Genomic DNA, 20,317 nt, shown 5'->3' with positions numbered 1-20,317 from the left:
GGTATGCCGGAATGAGCGCCACAGGCCAACAAGCTGTACCCTTCATCCCTGGACTCTTACTGGGATTACTGGGATTACTGGGTACACTTAAGCGTGCCTGGCTTGAATTTACTCCACAACATCACTCTCCTCTTATCTTACTCGTCATTCCATGTCTGTCACTAGAAGGGGGGGGGGGGATCAGACCACCTTTTAATGCACTCAAGCTCAAAAACAGTCCCAGTCCCCAAAGACTACCAAACTGGGATAGACTCCACTGATGCTATTTTGCTTTTTTTTAGTTTAGTTTAGTTTTCAGTTGCTGCCATGAATCGGACTGGTGAGCATCGCGCTTTTATTGTGGAAAGACCTGATCCCGTAGCATCTTGTTATGGGTTAGCAACTTCCGAGGTACTGGATCTGGATTGAAACCAAAATCAACCGGCCGACCCGGCACCGCCAGAACTGATTTCATTTTTTAAATTCATTCATTCATTTTCTACCGCTTATGCTCACGAGGGTTGATGGGGTTGCTGGAGCCTATCCCAGCTGTCTTGGGGCGAGAGGCGGGGGGTTATCAGACCACCTTTTAATGCACTCAAGCAGTCCCAAAAACAGTCCCAGTCCCCAAAGACTACCAAACTGGGATAGACTCCACTGAGGCTATTTTGCTTTTTTTTAGTTTAGTTTAGTTTTCAGTTGCTGCCATGAATCGGACTGGTGAGCATCGCGCTTTTATTGTGGAAAACGTTTATCAAAACAAACAAATCTTGGTAGACATGATCCCGTAGCATCTTGTTATAATAGGTTAGCAACTTCCGAGCTACTTGATCTGGATTGAAACCAAAATCAACCGGCCGACCCGGCACCGCCAGAACTGATTTCATTTTTTAAATTCATTCATTCATTTTCTACCGCTTATCCTCACGAGGGTCGCGGAGGAATGCTGGAGCCTATCCCAGCTGTCTTGGGGCGAGAGGCGGGGTACACCCTGGACTGGTGGCCAGCCAATCACAGGGCACATATAGACAAACAACCATTCACACTCACATTCATACCTATGGACAATTTGGAGTGGCTAATTAACCTAGCATGTTTTTGGAATGTGGGAGGAAACCGGAGTACCCGGAGAAAACCCACGCATGCACGGGGGAGAACATGCAAACTCCACACAAAGATGGCCGAGGGTGGAATTGAACTCGGGTCTCCTAGCTGTGAGGTCTACGCGTTTACCACTCGAACCGCCGTGCCGTGCAGCCCATGACAATATTCCATTTATTAATTATGAATCGTACTTAGCGGAGACCAAAATCGGGGTGAAAATTGGATCGGATGGCATCCGTCATTTGTTAGTGGCCAGACCCCCCCCCCCCCCCATGCGTATGTTATGTAAGCTGTGGCGTGCGTGCCGTGTACGACATGTGGATGTGTTTGTGTGCATTCATACCTATGGACAATTTGGAGTGGCTAATTAACCTAGCATGTTTTTTTTGGAATGTGGGTGGAAACCCACGCATGCACGGGGAGAACATGCAAACTCCACACAAAGATGGCCGAGGGTGGAATTGAACCCTGGTCTTCTGGCTGTGAGGTCAGCGCGCTAACCACTCGACCACCGTGCCGCCCTGATTTCATTTTTAAAATTCAAACACAAATATTCAAAAACAATTCAAAATTTTTTATTTGATACTGAAAAATACAATATGAAATACAAACAAATATTTTGTTTCTTTACTTTATTTGCGTTTTATTTAACCTACAAATATGTCAGATGATTTGGCCTGACTGTGTATTTTTACTTTATTCTCGTTTTTCCACACTTCTAAAAGATGACTTTATTCCCGTCGTAGTTGTTTCTTATCATATTAGCACTCGTTAAATTTTTTTTTTTTCTTAATATTTCAATTTGATGGCATATCTCTTCCCAAGAGGGTATTATTATGGGATGCCAGGGCAGCTGAAATGGAGCCTTGCCTCCAGCACTTGCAGGTCAGACCTCCCATCACCTTCTTAGCTTGGCCGTGCTCGTACAGACGAGCCCACTGTCATCGCTACCGCCGACATTATGTAACACAAACACAGGCTGCTGTCACAACAGCTCGGGTTGCTGCCCCCCCCACACACACACACGCCCCGCTGTTAGGGCGCCCTGGTGGGGAACACGTACAAGGTATCGCTCCATAGGGTTCCTCCGCTCCTTCATCCGGAGTCCAAGCGTCATCACTTGACAAGCAGCTTGACGCCGTTCACTCTTATTCCCGGAATGTCGTACACGGCACGCACGCACGCCACAGCTTACGTAACATACGCATGGGGGGGGTCTGGCCACTGACAAATGACGGATGCCATCCGATCCAATTTTCACCCCGATTTTGGTCTCTGACAAGTACGATTCATATTTATATATTTATTATATTGTCATGGGCTGCACGGCGGCAGAGTGGTTAGCGCATAGACCTCACAGCTAGGAGACTCGAGTTCAATCCCACCCTCGGTCATCTCTGCGTGGAGTTTGCATGTTCTCCCCGTGCATGCGTGGGTTTCCACCCACATTCCAAAAACATGCTAGTTAATTGGCCTAACCCTAACCCCAAGACAGCTGGGATAGGCTCCAGCATTCCCCCCGCGACCCTTGTGAGGATAAGCGGTAGAAAATGAATGAATGATTATTAGTACTACTACTAGTAGTAGTAGTAGTAGGCTAGTATTAGCCTGCTTATTGGCTTGCTTATTAGCCTGCTTTTGTTCTATTATATAAAATTTGTCCGAGATTTTTTTTGGCAAAAAAATTTAAAATAAAAATTTTAAAAATCAATAAAAAATATCAAATTATTTAGGGGGGCTTTAGAACATTTTTAAATAGGCCTAATGATGCCATTGGCCCTTAGAAAAAACAAAACATGCTAGGTTAATTGGCCACTCCAAATTGTCCATAGGTATGAATGTGAGTGTGAATGGTTGTTTGTCTACTACTACTACTAGTAGTAGTAGGCTAGTATTAGCCTGCTTATTAGCTTGCTTAATAGCCTGCTTTTTCTCTATTATATAAAATTTGTCAGAGATTTTTTTTGGTAAAAGAAATAAAAAATTAAATTTTAAAAAATCAATAAAAAATATCAAATTATTGAGGGGGCTTAAGAACATTTTAAAATAGGCCTAATGACGCCACTGGCTCTTAGAAGTAAAAAAAAACATGCTAGGTTAATTAGCGACTCATAGGTATGAATGTGAGTGTGAATGGTTGTTTGTCTACTACTAGTAGTAGTAGTAGTAGGCTAGTATTAGCCTGCTTATTGGCTTGCTTAATAGCCTGCTTTTGCTCAATTATATAAAATTTGTCAGAGATTTTTTTTTGGTAAAAAAAAATTAAAAATTAAATTAAAAAAATCAATTAAAAAATATCACTAAAATATCAAATTATTTAGGGGGGCTTTAGAACATTTTAAAATAGGCCTAATGACGCCACTGGCTCTTAGAAGTAAAAAAAAAAACATGCTAGGTTAATTAGCCACTCCAAATTGTCCATAGGTATGAATGTGAGTGTGAATGGTTGTTTGTCTACTACTACTAGTAGTAGTAGTAGGCTAGTATTAGCCTGCTTATTGGCTTGCTTATTAGCCTGCTTTTGCTCAATTATATAAAATTTGTCAGAGTTTTTTTTGGTAAAAAAAAATAAAAATTAAATTAAAAAAAATCAATTAAAAAATTTCACTAAAATATCAAATTATTTAGGGGGGCTTTAGAACATTTTAAAATAGGCCTAATGACGCCACTGGCTCTTAGAAGTAAAAAAAAACAAAAACATGCTAGGTTAATTAGCCACTCCAAATTGTCCATAGGTATGAATGTGAGTGTGAATGGTTGTTTGTCTATATGTGCCCTGGGATTGGCTGGCCACCAGTCCAAAGTGTACCCCACCCCGCCTCTCGCCCCAAGACAGCTGGGATAGGCTCCAGCATTCCTCCATGACCCTCGTTAGGATAAGCGGTAGAAAATGAATGAATGAATGAATGAATATTGTCATAATGTACTTTTGAAAAACCGCCAATCAAAGCACAATATTGCTTACCGCTGTGCAAGCTGTACACTGACTACTCTAAAGTACAGGTGTTCATTCATTCATTCATTTATCCATCTTCTTCTGCTTATCAGGGTCAGTCCACACTTGGCGTGTTTGTTCCATAGAACAACGGCATGAACGGAGGGAGCCTTTTTTTAGTAGTATGAGCTGATCCCAATTGTACCAGTTTTCAGGTTTTGGGGGGGGGGGGGTGGAATGTTCGCTCTGGCCAGATACTTTGCGGTAGCATGAGTGATTGAGTGACAGCCCTGAGGTTGAGCTGATGTGGGCAGTGACATAACAGCAGCACCTGTCACCATAACCTTGTGTGCCAGTGATAATGGCCTCCATTTTGGGGGTTTCATGTTTCCAAAGCGGTGCCAGTGTGTGCTACTGTACTCTACTGTCTTTTTGTCTTCCGTCCCACGGCCCCTGAAGGGATAAGAGAGACATTGATGCGGGATAAAAAAGAACGGAAGATGGGAACATGCATGCATGCATGACAGCTGTTGTGTGTTGTTGTGTCATCCAGGGGGCTTAGGTGGGTATTATTTATGGATATGCAGACAAATGATAAAAGTTAGAGCAAGGATGCCTCTATGTGGACGGATCACGCTACAACGGGGGAACAAAAATACATTTATGGGGATCACAATAGATGAAAATATGAGCTGGAAAACCACATATTACAAATATACACCATAAGGTGGCCAGAATAATGATAAATAAATGAATAAATGAATGAACACACATATATATATATATATATATATATATATATATATATATATATATATATATATATATATATATATATATATATATATATATATATATATATATATAATTTTTTAAAATATTTTTTATATGAAAAAATTATAAAAATAATTATAAATGAATGGAAACATCTATATACATATATAGATGTTTGGAAACATGGAAATGGAATGGAAACATATATACATATATATATATATATATATATATATATATATATATATATATATATATATATATATATATATATATATATATATATATATATATATATATATATATATATATATATATATATATATATATATATATATATATGAAAAAAATATAAAAAATAAATTATGAATGAATGAAACATCTATATATATAGATGTTTGGAAACATGGAAATGGAATGGAAACATATATATGCATATATATAGATGTGTATATATATGTATATATATATATATATGTATAATTTATTAATATATATATATGTTTCCATTCATTTATTCATTATTTATAAATGGATAAATGAATGGAAATATATATATGTATATTTATAAAAATTATTAAAAAAAAAATATATATATATATATGGATATATGAATTTCTAAGAAATATACATTTCTTATATAAATTTATAAAAAATTATATATAAGCGAGAGAGAGATTGCCATTCATTTATTTATAATTTATTAATATATATATATATATGTTTCCATTCATTTATTCATTATAGGATACATTTACAGAATAAATGAATAAATGAATGGAATATTTATTTATTTATAAAAATAAATTATGGAAACATATATATATATAGATGTTTCCATTCATTTATTCATTTATCATAGTTCTAGTCATAGAGTGAACGTGCTGTGTGGCACCATCAGCAGGAAAACAAAGGTGTGGGTTGGGGGGGGGGGGGGGTGCGGTCTTGTCAGTCATCGCGAGCGGAAGCGGAAGCTCGGCCATCTCCTCGTACACCCAGGCTCCACCAGGGTCAGTCCACACTCAATTTTGGATGTTTCTTGTCCTGTCTTGTCAACCAGTTGGCTCGTTTTGTCTTGTCATGTGACCATGTGAGACTTAAAAAAAAGCCGAATATGCTCCTTCTGAAGCCGGTGCCATTTTGAAGCCCCCGTTGGCGGTCGCAAACCAGCATCGGCTAGCTCCGTGCTAGCTAGCTAGCCAGCTAGCTAATCTCTCCAAGTGCTACCTTTGACCGCTCACGCTGGTAGGTAACATAACACTCACATACACTCCGCCGTGCTTCGGTGTTGGAATTGGGGTTGTTTGAATTGGAATCTGTGCGTAGCCAACCCTTTTCGGAGGTTGCTTGTACTTTTTATACATGTTTAAAGCGGGAGGGCAAAGTGCTAGCCAACTAGCTCGGGTGAAGAACCGCTAGCAATGAGGGGCTAACATGAAGCTCGCGTGCATCAATGTCTGATTAGTAACTGTCGGTTTATCACTTAAAAAAAAAACAAAAATAAATGTGTAAGTATATATAATCAAAATTGATGATGTCCGTGTATTATGACCGGGGTTGGCGGCTGTTGGTATCAGTAGGTGTGTCAAGCAAGGCAGGTTGCAGTGATGTGCTTATCTGGTGTCATGTCACTGGGGGGGGGCGCTGCTTCATGACACTTTTTTCAGCTATCAATCATTCCATATTATATATTACAGCACATGCATTACATGTAGCTGCTAATCATGCTAATCCACTTCTTTATATTGCCTTTTTTTGTAGCTCTGAAAGTGCAGAAAGATGCAAAGTTGGCTGCTCCAAAGTCCAAAGTGCATAGCCACTTAGCAAGCGCCACTTGTGTGAACTTTGGAACGGAGACTGACGCAATGCTCCATAGTTATGCAAACCCTTGTCCTGTGTGCGCACATTTGCTTGGAGATATTCTATCTTCCTGAACACGGCGTGCTAGCTAGTGGAGAGCATGTTTTGCTAGCCAGCTGGTAATGTTATGTCTTGATGTCATATCCAGGAAGCCTTGTGGGGGGGGGGGGGGGGCCCTTGAACCAGTATGAGAAAATGTTGTAATATTACAAGAAAAGTTTGAATGAATGGAACTTCACAAACTTTATGATGACTTTTTTTTTTAAACGACATGTTCTTTGTCACATATATATGTTTCCATTCATTTATTCATTTATAAATAGATAAATGAATGGAAATATATATGTATATTTATAAAAAAAAGTATTAAAAAAATTATTTAACAAGAAATGTATATATATATTTATGTATAAATTTCTAAGAAATATAAATTTCTTATATAAATTTTTAAAAAAATTATATAAGCGAGAGGGAGAGAGATATTGTCATTCATTCATTTATAATTTATTAATATATATATATGTTTCCATTCATTTATTCATTATAGGATAAATTTACTTTTACAGAATAAATGAATGGAATATTTATTTATAAAAAAAATAAATTATGGAAACATATATGTATATATAGATGTTTCCATTCATTTATTTATAATGTATTAACATATATATATATATATATATATATGTATGTATATATATATATATATATATATGTATGTATATATATATACATGTATGTATGTATATATATATATATACATACATATATATATATGTATATATATATATACATGTATGTATGTATATATATATATACATACATATATATATATGTATATATATATATATATATATGTATGTATATATATATATGTGTATATATATATGTATATGTATATATATATGTATATATATGTATATGTATATATGTATATATGTATATATATGTATATATGTATATGTATATATGTATATATGTATATATGTATATGTATATATGTATATATGTATATATATATATATATATATATATATATATATATATATATATATATATATATATATATATATATATATATATATATATATATATATATATATATATATATATATATATATATATATATATATATATATATGTATATATATGTATATACAGGTAAGGGCCAGAAAATTAGAATATTTTCATAAACTTGATTTATTTCAGTCATTGTGTTCAAAAGGTATAACTTTTACATTATATTTAATCATTGCACACAGACTGATGCATTTCAAATGTTTATTTCTTTAATTTTGATGATTATAGGTGGCAACAAATGAAAATCCGAAATTCCGTGGGTCAGAAAATTAGAATATTGTGAAAGGGTTCAATTTTGAAGACACCTGGTGTCCTGCAAAGGGCTTTAAATGGTCTCTCAGTCCAGTTCTGAAGCTTACACAAACATGGGGAAGACTTCAGATTTGACAGCTGTCCAAAAGGCAACCATTGACACATTGCACAAGGAGGGCAAGACTCAAAAGGTTATTGCTGAAAAGGTTGGCTGTTCTCAAACCTCTGTGTCCAAACACATTAATGGAGAGGCAAAGGGAAGGAAAAACTGTGGTAGGAAAAAGTGTACAAGCGATACGAATCACCGCGCCCTGGTGAAGATTGTGAAAAAAAACCCATTCAAAAATGTGGGGGAGATTCACAAGGACTGGACTGCTGCAGGAGTCAGTGCTTCAAGATCCACCACCAAGAGATGCATGAAAGACATGGGTTTCAACTGCCGCATACCTCGTGTCAAGCCTCTTTTGAACAAGAAACAGCGCGAAAAGCGTCTCACCTGGGCTAAGGAAAAAAAGAGCTGGACTGCTGCTGAGTGGTCCAAAGTTATGTTTTCTGATGAAAGCAAATTTTGCATTTCCTTTGGAAATCGAGGTCCCAGAGTCTGGAGGAAGAGAGGAGAGGCACAGGATCCACGATGCTTGAAGTCTAGTGTGAAGTTTCCACCATCAGTGATGGTTTGGGGTGCCATGTCATCTGCTGGTGTCGGTCCACTCTGTTTCCTGACATCCAAGGTCAACGCAGCCGTCTACCAGCAAGTTTTAGAGCACTTCATGCTTCCTGCTGCTGACCTGCTTTATGGAGATGGGGATTTTACGTTCCAACAGGACTTGGCGCCTGCACACAGCGCCAAATCTACCAGTGCCTGGTTTAAGGACCATGATATTTCTGTTCTCAATTGGCCAGCCAACTCGCCTGACCTTAGCCCCATCGAAAATCTGTGGGGTATTGTTAAGAGGAAGATGCAGAATGCCAGACCCAAAAATGCAGAAGAGCTGAAGGCCACTATCAAAGCAACCTGGGCTCTCATAACACCTGAGCAGTGCCAGAAACTGATCGACTCCATGCCACGCCGCATTAATGCAGTCATTGAGGCAAAAGGAGCTCCAACCAAGTATTGAGTACTGTACATTCTCATATTTTTCACGTTCATACTTTTCAGTTGGCCAACATTTCTAAAAATCCTTTTTTTGTATTGGCCTTAGGTAATATTCTAATTTTCTGACCCATGGAATTTCGGATTTTCATTTGTTGCCACCTATAATCATCAAAATTAAAGAAATAAACATTTGAAATGCATCAGTCTGTGTGCAATGATTAAATATAATGTAAAAGTTATACCTTTTGAACACAATGACTGAAATAAATCAAGTTTATGAAAATATTCTAATTTTCTGGCCCTTACCTGTATATGTATATATATATATGTTTCCATTCATTTATTCATTATAGGATAAATTTACAGAATAAATGAATGGAATATTTATTTATAAAAAAAAGAAATTATGGAAACATATATGTATATATAGATGTTTCCATTCATTTATTTATAATTTATTAACATATATATATATATATATATATATATATATATATATATATATATATATATATATTATGTCATTTGTTTTCACTTCAAACATTTTTTATTTGAAGTACCTAGTGTAGTGCAATGTTGTGTTACATGATGCAGTAGTAAAGTATTGAGGAAAAGTGCAATATTGTGTCGCCTCAATGAATGTAAGTTCATTTCTAATTAATTAGTGTGCATTTTATTCATAAACATGATTAAAACGCACTCTTTTGTGGTAAAATGAGTAAAAGGTAAAACAAAAATGGAATTCCAAAAAATTAAAACGGAAAAAACGGAATTTGGGAAAAAATAAAACAGAATTTATAGGGCCCTACACATGAAACAATATGGCAGGCCTTTAGTTTGACATGTGGTCTAGCCTCTAGCCTGGTCGCCAGGCTACTCCGTGGCGCCGCTACGCAGCAGCACAATGTTCATTAGAGTGTGAAAAAGGAGGTCTGAATTAGTAAATGAGTTGCTCTGCGGGAATGCACTGTACTGTACTTTGTATTGTTGATTGTAAAGAAATTGTCATTCACTAAGATGAACCGCTGAGTAAAAATCTACTCTTTCTGTTTACAAGCTATTTGTTGTTTTCCAATCATGTGTTTTTTCCCTTGGTGAATATCTGCTTTGTGCTCATTTTATCACGGCCCCCTTTTGGAATGTTCTGCTCAGGCTTGTGTGTGTGTGTGTGTGTGTGCGTGTGTGTGCCTTGTAGCAGCAAACATCAAGTGACAATGTCATCGATATGTCATGTTTGTCTTATCCTGCTCCATAGTTTTCATCTGCTGGCGTCTGTGGCTGTCGGGATCCGATGTTGCCACGGGAAGAAAAGCGAGCCTGCTCTTTGTGAATGAGTGTTGCACAGGAGACAGACGTCAACGCAGACAAGAGGAGAGACTCTGAAGTCCGCATTATTCTTGTGTAACAGGTGGGCATGGCATTTTAACGTCCGTCCATTTTATTCCACTTATCCCGAGTCCGGAATTCCCGGTCTGTGGCCCCCCTGCTCGAAAGGACGTCTAATTTGCATCATCGGCCATCATGCAAAACTCTGGCCAGACTCGTATAAAATGACACCAGAAGCGCTTTTATTTTTGAACGTAGCTCATCTTAGCCTAAATACACATTCTCCAACACAATTCCATGAGCGTCCTTCAAAATAAGAGCCCAATGTCTGCCTAAAGAGTATCATAAAAATATCTTCCATATTTACAATTTGAGACGAGTCTATTTCGAGTCTAGGGTGAGGAGCTCAGTCAGTTGAGGTGGCTCGGGAATCTAGTCCGGATGCCCCCTGGACGCCTCCCTGGTGAGGTGTTCCGGGCATGCCCAGCCGGGAAAAGGCCCCGGGGCAGACCTAGGACACGCTGGAGGGATTGTGTCTCACAGCTGGCCTGGGAACGCCTTGCTGTCCTCCCGGTGGAGCTGGAGGAGGTGGCCAGGGACCGGGAAGTCTGGGCTTCCCTACTGAGACTGCTGCCCCCGCGGCCCGGATAAGCGGAGGAAGATGGATGGACGGACGGACGAGTCTATTTCATTATATGGCTTAAGATTTGTAGCTTTTTATACAAGACTCTGAATTTTCATTTGATATCGTTTTATATCGTCATATGGTGATACATCCCATAAATATCCTGATAGCTGTTAAGGTCCATATTGGCCAACACTACTATATACATATCTGGAATTTTGGTTATTTTATTTCTGCAATGAGCCACATTCCGCAATTGGCCCCTGTGCCACACTTTGGGCTTGGTTGTGGTTTTGTGCCACCACAGGGAACTTGTGCATGACAAGTTTTGCACTCGGCTGTAATGTCTTTTTTTTTTTCCTTGCTACTTTGTAGACGTGCAGGGGCGGAGTTTGTAAACAGCTGCTTGTGTCAGATTTGCGATGCAGTTATTTTGTACTTTATAGTTTGTTGTTTTTGTGTTGATATCGGTGCCTGATATCAGTATGGGATTCGGACACCGCTCCTACCAAGTCAGGTGTGTCACAAAGCAGAGTACAATGCCGTCTGCTGTATGAAGTTCTAATGATATGCTACACGGACCGTCCCATCATAATGTGTTTGCGAGCAAGGGCAAAGGTAGCAGCAAATGCATCTGTGGCGGGCTGTTCTCTTTCGGTAGAAACAACTTTTGTGTTTCTTGACACGCTTTAATTGGCACTTCCGCTGTCTTTTTACCACTGCTCCTCAGATTGCAACAGAGCTTCACGGCTCGACGGTTGCCATGTCGACCTCATCGCTACGGCGACAAGTGAAGAACATCGTCCACAACTATTCGGAAGCTGAAATCAAGGTTGTATTTCATGCCTTTTGTATGCAGCGATGTCATATTATATTAAGTGTATGCGCTAGAGCAGTTCACCTCTCCGCCAGCTTGTTTGCTGATGCTTTGCATTGGGAGTTAGTCGCCAAACGAACAGCGCACGGGCGTGGCTCCGCATTGGAATCTCGTTCAAATATGACCTTTTGTTTAGGTTCGAGAAGCAACGTCCAATGACCCGTGGGGCCCCAGCAGCTCGCTGATGTCAGAGATCGCCGACCTCACCTACAATGTTGTGGCCTTCTCAGAAATCATGAGCATGGTGTGGAAGCGCCTCAACGACCACGGCAAGAACTGGAGACACGTGTACAAGGTGCACACCGTTTTTACTTCCTCCATATAGTCCATAGTCCCCTTGATGAATCAACACCACGCCCCAAATAGAAAAAGAATGTCAGGCCTACCACTAGATGGTTGCTCAACGTCATGATAGACGCCATAACCACAGCAGCACGGCATCTGTAAAGCTGATGTCTGTCATGGAGTTTAAAAAGTAAACTTTTGGGGGGATTGTCCCCATCATCCACAACCCTTATGAGAGACATGAACACACTAGTGACAAGCAAGCAAGGATATAAAAAGAGGCGGCTAAGAATACACGGAATGGGACACACCTCTTCCGCCTATAAAGCCTCCTGAAAATAATCTCAGATATCACAGTTTTCATAGTGTCCACATTGACATTATTGTTATGACCAAGAACTACATTACTGGTGTAGTGACACCTCGCCGGCAGCTAGCTACTAGCCAGCTAGCTTCACCACACACTCGCTTTCCTACATATATATGTATTATGACTATTAAGTATCATCGTTGTTGGGGAACAAAACTTGAAGGCCAAAGTGAACAGCCTAACCCTAATAGATACCTGTTACTCTCTGCCCTTGAGTAAATGCATGTAGGGCGATGGTGTTCCTAACACATTCTGGCCCTGCGTCCCAGGCCATGACCCTGATGGAGTATCTGATCAAGACCGGTTCAGAACGTGTCGCCCAGCAGTGTCGAGAGAACATTTATGCGGTCCAGACCCTCAAGGACTTCCAGTACATAGACAGAGACGGCAAAGACCAGGTACACACACACACTGTGCACACACACCAGTGCCCGCAAAGGTGTGGAAGTGAAGTGCAAAGTACTTTTGAGTATTTGTCGTAAACTTCCACCCTGCGGAGTCTCAAGCAAGTGAAGTGGCTTTGCAGAGCCGGCCATAAAATGTGCTTTATGAGGTGCTGATAACGAGACGTTTACAAGCGCTTGCACTCGCGCTCCGCAATGCAGCGTCATAAACGGGCCCCGCTAACTCTTTTTTATGAACTATCGAATATTAGAGGCCTAAATGTTTGTATTTGTAAGCATACGCCTGCTTATCGTTCCCCAGGGTGTGAACGTGCGAGAGAAAGCCAAACAGCTGGTGACCCTGTTGAAAGACGAAGAGAGACTACGCGAAGAGAGGATCCACGCCCTCAAAACCAAAGAGAAGATGGCACAGACATCCAGTGGTGAGCATCCTTCAAATGCTTTACACCCAGCGGGGGGTGTCTATTACGTCCACTGCCAAGGAAGTTTGTAGGGATATAAATCTCTTTGTGATGGACCATTCCATTTGAATCTACATACACGGGTTACACTATCATTCAGTAACAATATATTTAACATTTTGATACCATTCCATGCGGTCACAGACGATTCGATTCAACAGTTACATTTGTTGATGGAATCATGATAAACCTAGAAATTTCCTGCAGAAATTTTGATGGGGAAATGAGCAAAAATGCTAACATGCTAACTTTCAGCATGCAAGATTGCACTCTGCATCTGAAGTGCCAAGCCCGTTTTATAATGTCCCTTCTTCTTCTTTCTTAATTTATTTCAGACATGCATACTATGTTACATTATTCTTTCTCACATATACACTTACAATATCTATTTATATATATATACATACGTATATACATACACACATATCTACATACATATATATATATACACATATACACATACACATACATGCATACACACAACACCTCATTACTACACATGTCTGAAAAGGAGCAGGAAGAAGCAAAGCTTATTAAATCCTACCCCTTCTCCACGCCATAGCAGTTACCAATTCAATAAGTTATTTTTTTTTTTTGTTTTTTTTTTCACACATATAATCACAGAATCTTACATAAGACAAACAACAAAAGAAGAGTGGGAACATCGGACACCCCAGCAAAACCCCAGGACATTGCTGAAGCACACCACCGAGTGCCCAGCACCCCAGCAGTCCCCGCACACCCCGCTGCCCTCCAATAAGAAGCCATTTGCATCATGCCATGTCTCTATTAGCCTTTAGGAATGCAAAAAATTTGACAAAGTGTGTCCAACAATGAGTGCCCCTCCCTGGGCAGGCGTGGTTGGAGGCAGCAGCCCCACACCGCGGTTTGCCTGATCCACCGCAGCGGTGCATCACAACGGGGTAGAGGGGGGCCCGTGGGTGGAATAAATTAAAACAGACCGTTTTGGCGGGAAGCACAAATCCAAGGAAATTCAACTGGAATAGATGCAGATTCTGGAAGATCAAGAAAGTATGGTGTGTAGCTGCTCTATATGAGTCCACAACGCAATACAAAGGGTCGAAAAATGAGCATAATAGTCCTCTTTAATGTTGCTAGAAATGGAAGCGGAGCCACCAAACCTATGATTATTATTATTATTATTATTATTATTATTATTACAATTAAACAGATCATATCTATGTATTTATCTGTACTGTACAGACAGAACGGGAAACTGAAACCAGATAAATGCAACAGAATGGAGAGCAATGAAGCATACAAATTCATACATGTTGGCGGGTCTGCACTAATATTGCCTCTCGCGTCCCCCCCTCCCCCGGCAGTTCACCGTGCCACCCCCAGGGGGGCCCGCCCCACTTTTTGAGTAGGACTGGTATAAATATAGTAAATACATTTATGTTATGCATCTACATATTCATATAAATCCAGCTTCTTCGGCGCCCTCAGCACCCAACCTGGGGGGAAACCTGTCACTGGCCTCTCACTCCGGAGGGGCCGACCCCGAGCAGGCGTGGCCGCAGAGCTCCGGGGAGGAGGACCTGCAGCTCCAGTTGGCTTTGGCCATGAGTAAAGAAGAAGCGGAGCAGGTAAGCCGATAACGGCGTCTGAATGCCTACTGACTGCAAATATGTCAGCACGAGTGTATGCGCATAAACATTTAGCCATGTTAACAGCTAGCTTGGCTCTCATCATGTAACCCCTGACCTCCCCCAGACGAGCGTGGACCCTCTGGAGGACGCAGAGCTGTGCTATGCAATCACACTCAGCAAAGAGATGCTCCAAAAGGTTAGGGGAGGGGCAGAGAGTGTGCCCAAATGGCTAGCTAGCCCGCCATCTTTTCTTTCTGTCCCCTGAAATTGATGCTACTGTCCAATCAGTTGATGAATTTATTATTCGTTTTCCTTAAAAGTAGCCTTGCATCCGTCTATAGTCGTAGTGTTGCTCCATTTTCACAACTGTACTTTTGCTTTCTCTGGTCCAGATCATGTCATGGGTTTGTAAACTTTGGGTTCTTCACCCCTGGTTTGTTTTTGTGGCTGCAGTAGTCCCTCGTTTATGACGGTTCATTGTTTCCATACTTTACCCGAAAAGTGAATTTCCTCAAAGAGAGATTCAACATCAGCAAACAGTCAGCAGAGAGACGATTGGCATCTAAAAAGCAAGTTAGTTGGGACATGCGTAATGCCAAGGTACCATGGTGTAATGCCGAGGTACCATGGTGTAATGCCGAGGTACCATGGTGTAATGCCGAGGTACCATGGTGTAATGCCAAGGTACCATGGTGTAATGCCAAGGTACCATGGTGTAATGCCAAGGTACCATGGTGTAATGCCAAGGTACCATGGTGTAATGCCAAGGTACCATGGTGTAATGCCAAGGTACCATGGTGTAATGCCAAGGTACCATGGTGTAATGCCAAGGTACCATGGTGTAATGCCAAGGTACCATGGTGTAATGCCAAGGTACCATGGTGTAATGCCAAGGTACCATGGTGTAATGCCAAGGTACCATGGTGTAATGCCAAGGTACCATGGTGTAATGCCGAGGTACCATGGTGTAATGCCGAGGTACCATGGTGTAATGCCAAGGTACCATGGTGTAATGCCAAGGTACCATGGTGTAATGCCGAGGTACCATAGTGTAATGCCAAGGTACCATGGTGTAATGCCAAGGTACCACGGTGTAATACCCGCACTGCACCAGTACCGCCTCTCAGTTGACAAGAAAGCCAACCAGGGGAGAAGCAAGCAGTTTTAAAAGCGGCAAAGGCTGCCCAGTTGATGATTAGATTGGGAGGTGCTGTACAAAGCGCATATGTAATCACTTTACACCGGCCGCTAGTAACGTGGAGGGAGGTTGTTTCTGCACCCTCATCTGTGGACAAGACAGACAGAACAGAACTGGAGGTGGGCATCCATCTGTCTCTCCTTCTCTGGAGACTCTGTTGAACAGTGAACATCCAGCAGCAACACAATGTTTTGACTACTGTTGGATGAGAAACACTGTACAGCGAACACAGTCCACATCTACTCTGCTTTAGCTGAGAGGCGTCGCCCCCGTGACGTCACTTCCGCAATGAGACTGAACTGCAACAGCCAAAGTTGGTCATAGCTGGCACCATCAACTATAAATGCCATTTTTGCCATGTTACCGTTAGCTTTCAAAACAGGAACAGTGTAGATGAAAATGATAAACACTATAAAACACATTCAAGTAAAGTTGATGAATCACATCAGGGCCATTTTTAACATTGCACTTTTATCAGAATATACAATCCGAATACCAGTGTCGGCCTGATCTCCCACCGTGACCTCCCGCAGAGCCGTGCACTGGCATCATGGCTGTCTGTATGTGCACGTGTGATTGACAGGAGGAGCGACTACGCAGAGGCGATGACTTGCGGCTGCAGATGGCCATCGAGGAGAGCAAGAGGGAGAAGGCCAAGCCGGAGGAGGTGCGTCTCTGTCTCGCTGTCACTCACAGCATCATCTGCTCTTGACCATGTTCTCCAAGCACATTCTTCACCACCATTGGCACCATCCATCATGGTGTAGTTTGCATCATTGGCCATGATGCTTCGCCCGCCTAATTTTCCATAAATTACAGCCTATTTTTTTTAATATTACCACTTTTTTTATATGTATATTTCCATGTTTTGCTACTAAAATGATGTAATTTTTCCTTATTATATTATGGTCTTATCCTTGTAAACCACTTTACGATGTTTTTTATTGTACTATATTTTTAGTTATCTTGTCAAATTCTATGCAATTCTATATCTAGAATGGGCTGCGGGCCATTCAAAACCAACTGTGGGCTGCCGAGGGCACCCTGGCCACCCTTTGGACACCCCTGCCGTAGCACGATGGCTGCTCACGACTTATTGTGGCGTATTGGAGCATAACCTCTGTAAATGACAAGCGTACGTTGTGTGCTGTGCAGAGCGCTCTCATGGAGCTGAGTGCAGTGGACCCCTGGGGGGCCCCTGCCACTGCCGCCGCCGGCATCCCCGCTGTGGGCTCTGCCGGCCCCTCCCCGCCGCCGAGCCTCGCCATCGCAGCGTCAGGCCCGTGGAGCGCAACTGCCACGGATCCATGGGGAGTCGCCTCACCGACCTCCCCTACCAGCTCCGACCCCTGGGGCGGAGGGCAGCCGCCGCCGCCCACTGTAGCCCCGCCTCCTGACCCCTGGGGGGAGACGGCCAACAGAGTTAACAACGTGGACCCCTGGGGAACCTCAGGTAGGCTTGATCTTAGCACAGCAGCCTCGTCGCCATGCGTTCACATTGACTGGCATGCTTTCTGCTCGCTTAGCAGCAAAACATGCACTCAGTTCATTCTCCTTTTGTGTCTGAAGCAGGATGCAAGTCCTCTTCTTTCTACTCAGGACTGACTGGCTGTTTGACAAGCAGTGTGCGCTACTTTTACAAAGAAAACTCATCATAAATACAAATACAAGCCTCTGTTTAGAAAGCAGCCCAGTCTCCTGTTCCCTCCTTAATGGGGATTTGTACCTGTAAGGTGTTTTGTTAACCCTCCCCCCCTTCCCTCCCACCCCTGCATTCCCCCCCACCCCACCTGTAGCTGTGACACCCCCCAGTGTCGACCCCTGGGGCCCCACGGTGCCACACAGCACCTCCTCCTCAGGGGTGCCAGTAGACCCCTGGGCAAAGGATGGTGCTGTCCCTGCCTCTGAGCCACTCACCTCTGACCTCTGGAGTGGCACCAGCAAACACACAAACGGCACAGGTACACTCACACTGATGACTTACACGCACACCGACTAGCCAAGCTATGATTGCTTGAAAAGAACTCCGTTTGGCACTCGTGGACCTGCAGGAGGTTCCAAAGTAGAGCTGGAAAATTCAAAAAGAAGAAACGGGAGTGAGATTTATTTCAAAAGCGGCATTCAAGTGAAATGTGGACTGAATGGGATTAGGGTCAGGTATTCACACTCACGATCTCTTGGTGGCTAACGCTAAAAATCGTTCTCCCGTTGAACATCTTTCACTGGTACAATGTTGCTTCAAGTCGTGCAGCCGGCGATGTGATGTCCGTTTTAGAGCCATTTAAATTTAAGTTTAATTACTAACGCACGGGAAGTTCATTGTGTCGTCATGTTGTTTTTACTTCAAAATAACGCAATAAATGTATGCTACATTTAGAGAGAGAAAGAGTTTGTACATTCGTATATAAACTGTTAGAAAACTCACCAGGAGCTTGTCAATGGAAACCACGGGAAGTCATTCCTCAATACAAGAGTCTGACCTGATACAAGGCTTTATATCATCACACAGCATAATTTAACACTCAAAAGGCAGCTTGTGAGCTGGCCAGTCAACTGCTATGCTGGGGCAAAACGCATTATTTGCTATGTCTGTGAGTGTTAAGTTGCTGAGTGATGATGTTAGCATTCTATCCGATATGACGCCGTTGTTTTTTTATTTCGTCGTGAGCTCCCTTTTGTAGCTTTTCACTGACTCGCGCCAAAGAAAGAGCCGCCCTTTCCTCACTGACTGGTATTTCAACCATTATTAATAGTTCTGAAGTGTCTCAAAATTAGAACGTGGTCATAAATTAGCCGCACCGCTGTGTGGGAATTGTAGTACTTTGCCAAAAGAAAGTAAAGGAAGGCTGTTAAGACTCAACATCTATACGCAGGATAACATACAAGGTAGTAAGAGTAAGGAGTGAGACAGGAGAACACCGACCTTAGCATAGCTTAGCATACCTTAGCACCAACGCCAGCATCGCTATGAGATGCCAAAATGCAAACATTGGCAGAGCTTTATTTTAGGATGTGTAGCAAAGCCTGCTTTTTCCCAAAGCAATCTTCTGATTGGCCTATGGAGGATGCGGGGCAGAGGACACGATGAGCACTTGAAAAGCGGAGCAAGGAAGTGGGTGGGTGATGGACACGCAGGAAACGGCGTGGAACAAGCCGGAAAACGTCAGATGATGCAAGACTATTCCTCCTTGCCTCCGTAGGAGATGCGGAGCGGCGAGAGTCGTCAGCGACTGGCTGCAACAGCACCAGCTCCCCCGTGCCCTTTGACCTCTCCTCCCTGGGCTCCTCCCTACCAGTTCGCAAGACACCAGAGTCCTTCCTCGGACCCAACGCGGCTCTGGTGGATCTGGACTCGCTGGTGTCGTCCAAGCCGAAACCCAAACAGCCGCCGCCTCCTTCCATCTCGTCATCGGCAGCGCACAACCCCTTCCTGCAGAACACAGGTCTCCGCCACCTTTGGTACCGTGAAGGTGTTGTTGTGGTCCAGGTTCTCACTCTTTTACTGCTCTTCCCCAGGTTCGTCCCCTGCCCCCGGCATGGCTGTGACCCCAGGCAGTACCATCTCCAGCCGCGGCGTTTCCCCGACGCCGGCCTCCTCCAACCCTTTCAGCGTGGCGCCCGCCATGGCCTCCATTTCACCTCAGCCCTCGTCGCTCGGCCTGAGCGGCCTTCGCACCAGCCCCGTGCCCCCCAATCCCATGCTGGGCATGGTGCCGCCCGGGATGGGCCTCGGCCCCATGGGCACGCCGGGTTTGGGACTGGGCATGATGCAGGCCAGCCCCATGGGGATGAGCTACAGCGGGCTCTCCCCCATGGCGCCGCCCGGATCAACTATGCTGGGGCCCGCAGGGGCGGCGCCCCCTCAGCTGATTCTGGGCACAGGAGGGATGATGGGTGCGGGAGGACCCGTGGGAGGTGCGGGAACGACGACGACGGCGGGAGCGAGCACCAATCCTTTTCTTCTTTGAGGGCGTGTCACCACTCACCTGTCATACGTACCTGCTGCTCCCTTTTAAACACACAGCTTTACTTCACCTTGTCCAAACGCATTTCAACCCCCCCCCCCCCCCCCCCCCCC

At 42.6% G+C, this 20,317-nt stretch overlaps 1 protein-coding gene across 5 annotated transcripts; it reads left to right on the top strand.

Annotated features, from left to right (window-relative positions):
• Nucleotides 1-5,698: 5,698 nt before the first annotated feature.
• On the top strand, nucleotides 5,699-20,305 carry epn1a (epsin 1a). Of its 5 annotated transcripts, none has more exons than XM_058056066.1 (13): nucleotides 5,699-5,802; nucleotides 10,336-10,488; nucleotides 11,762-11,863; nucleotides 12,045-12,203; nucleotides 12,833-12,961; nucleotides 13,269-13,389; nucleotides 14,881-15,038; nucleotides 15,166-15,237; nucleotides 16,823-16,906; nucleotides 17,395-17,692; nucleotides 18,036-18,200; nucleotides 19,440-19,682; nucleotides 19,756-20,305. In XM_058056066.1, exons 3-13 carry the CDS (start codon nucleotides 11,795-11,797, stop codon nucleotides 20,205-20,207), a joined length of 1,950 nt encoding a protein of 649 aa, XP_057912049.1. In that variant the 5' UTR covers nucleotides 5,699-5,802; nucleotides 10,336-10,488; nucleotides 11,762-11,794; the 3' UTR covers nucleotides 20,208-20,305. The 5 variants fall into 5 exon arrangements, with proteins under 5 accessions (XP_057912049.1, XP_057912048.1, XP_057912052.1 ...); XM_058056065.1 differs by having other exon boundaries at nucleotides 5,762-6,037; XM_058056067.1 differs by having other exon boundaries at nucleotides 5,763-6,037; nucleotides 14,899-15,038.
• The last annotated feature ends 12 nt before the right edge of the window (nucleotides 20,306-20,317 follow it).

The sequence above is a fragment of the Doryrhamphus excisus genome, chromosome 19 (genome assembly GCF_030265055.1).
Source record: "Doryrhamphus excisus isolate RoL2022-K1 chromosome 19, RoL_Dexc_1.0, whole genome shotgun sequence".
In the NCBI taxonomy this organism is placed as follows: Eukaryota; Metazoa; Chordata; class Actinopteri; order Syngnathiformes; family Syngnathidae; genus Doryrhamphus; species Doryrhamphus excisus.
This window is presented reverse-complemented; position numbering and strand designations above follow the sequence as displayed.

Coding starts and splice junctions, on each gene's coding strand:
- epn1a (XM_058056066.1), top strand. CDS start 11,795: ATGTCGACCTCATCGCTACGGCGACAAGTGAAGAACATCGTCCACAAC. Junction 12,962..13,268: donor ACAGAGACGGCAAAGACCAG/GTACACACACAC, acceptor ATCGTTCCCCAG/GGTGTGAACGTGCGAGAGAA. Junction 17,693..18,035: donor GGACCCCTGGGGAACCTCAG/GTAGGCTTGATC, acceptor CCCCACCTGTAG/CTGTGACACCCCCCAGTGTC.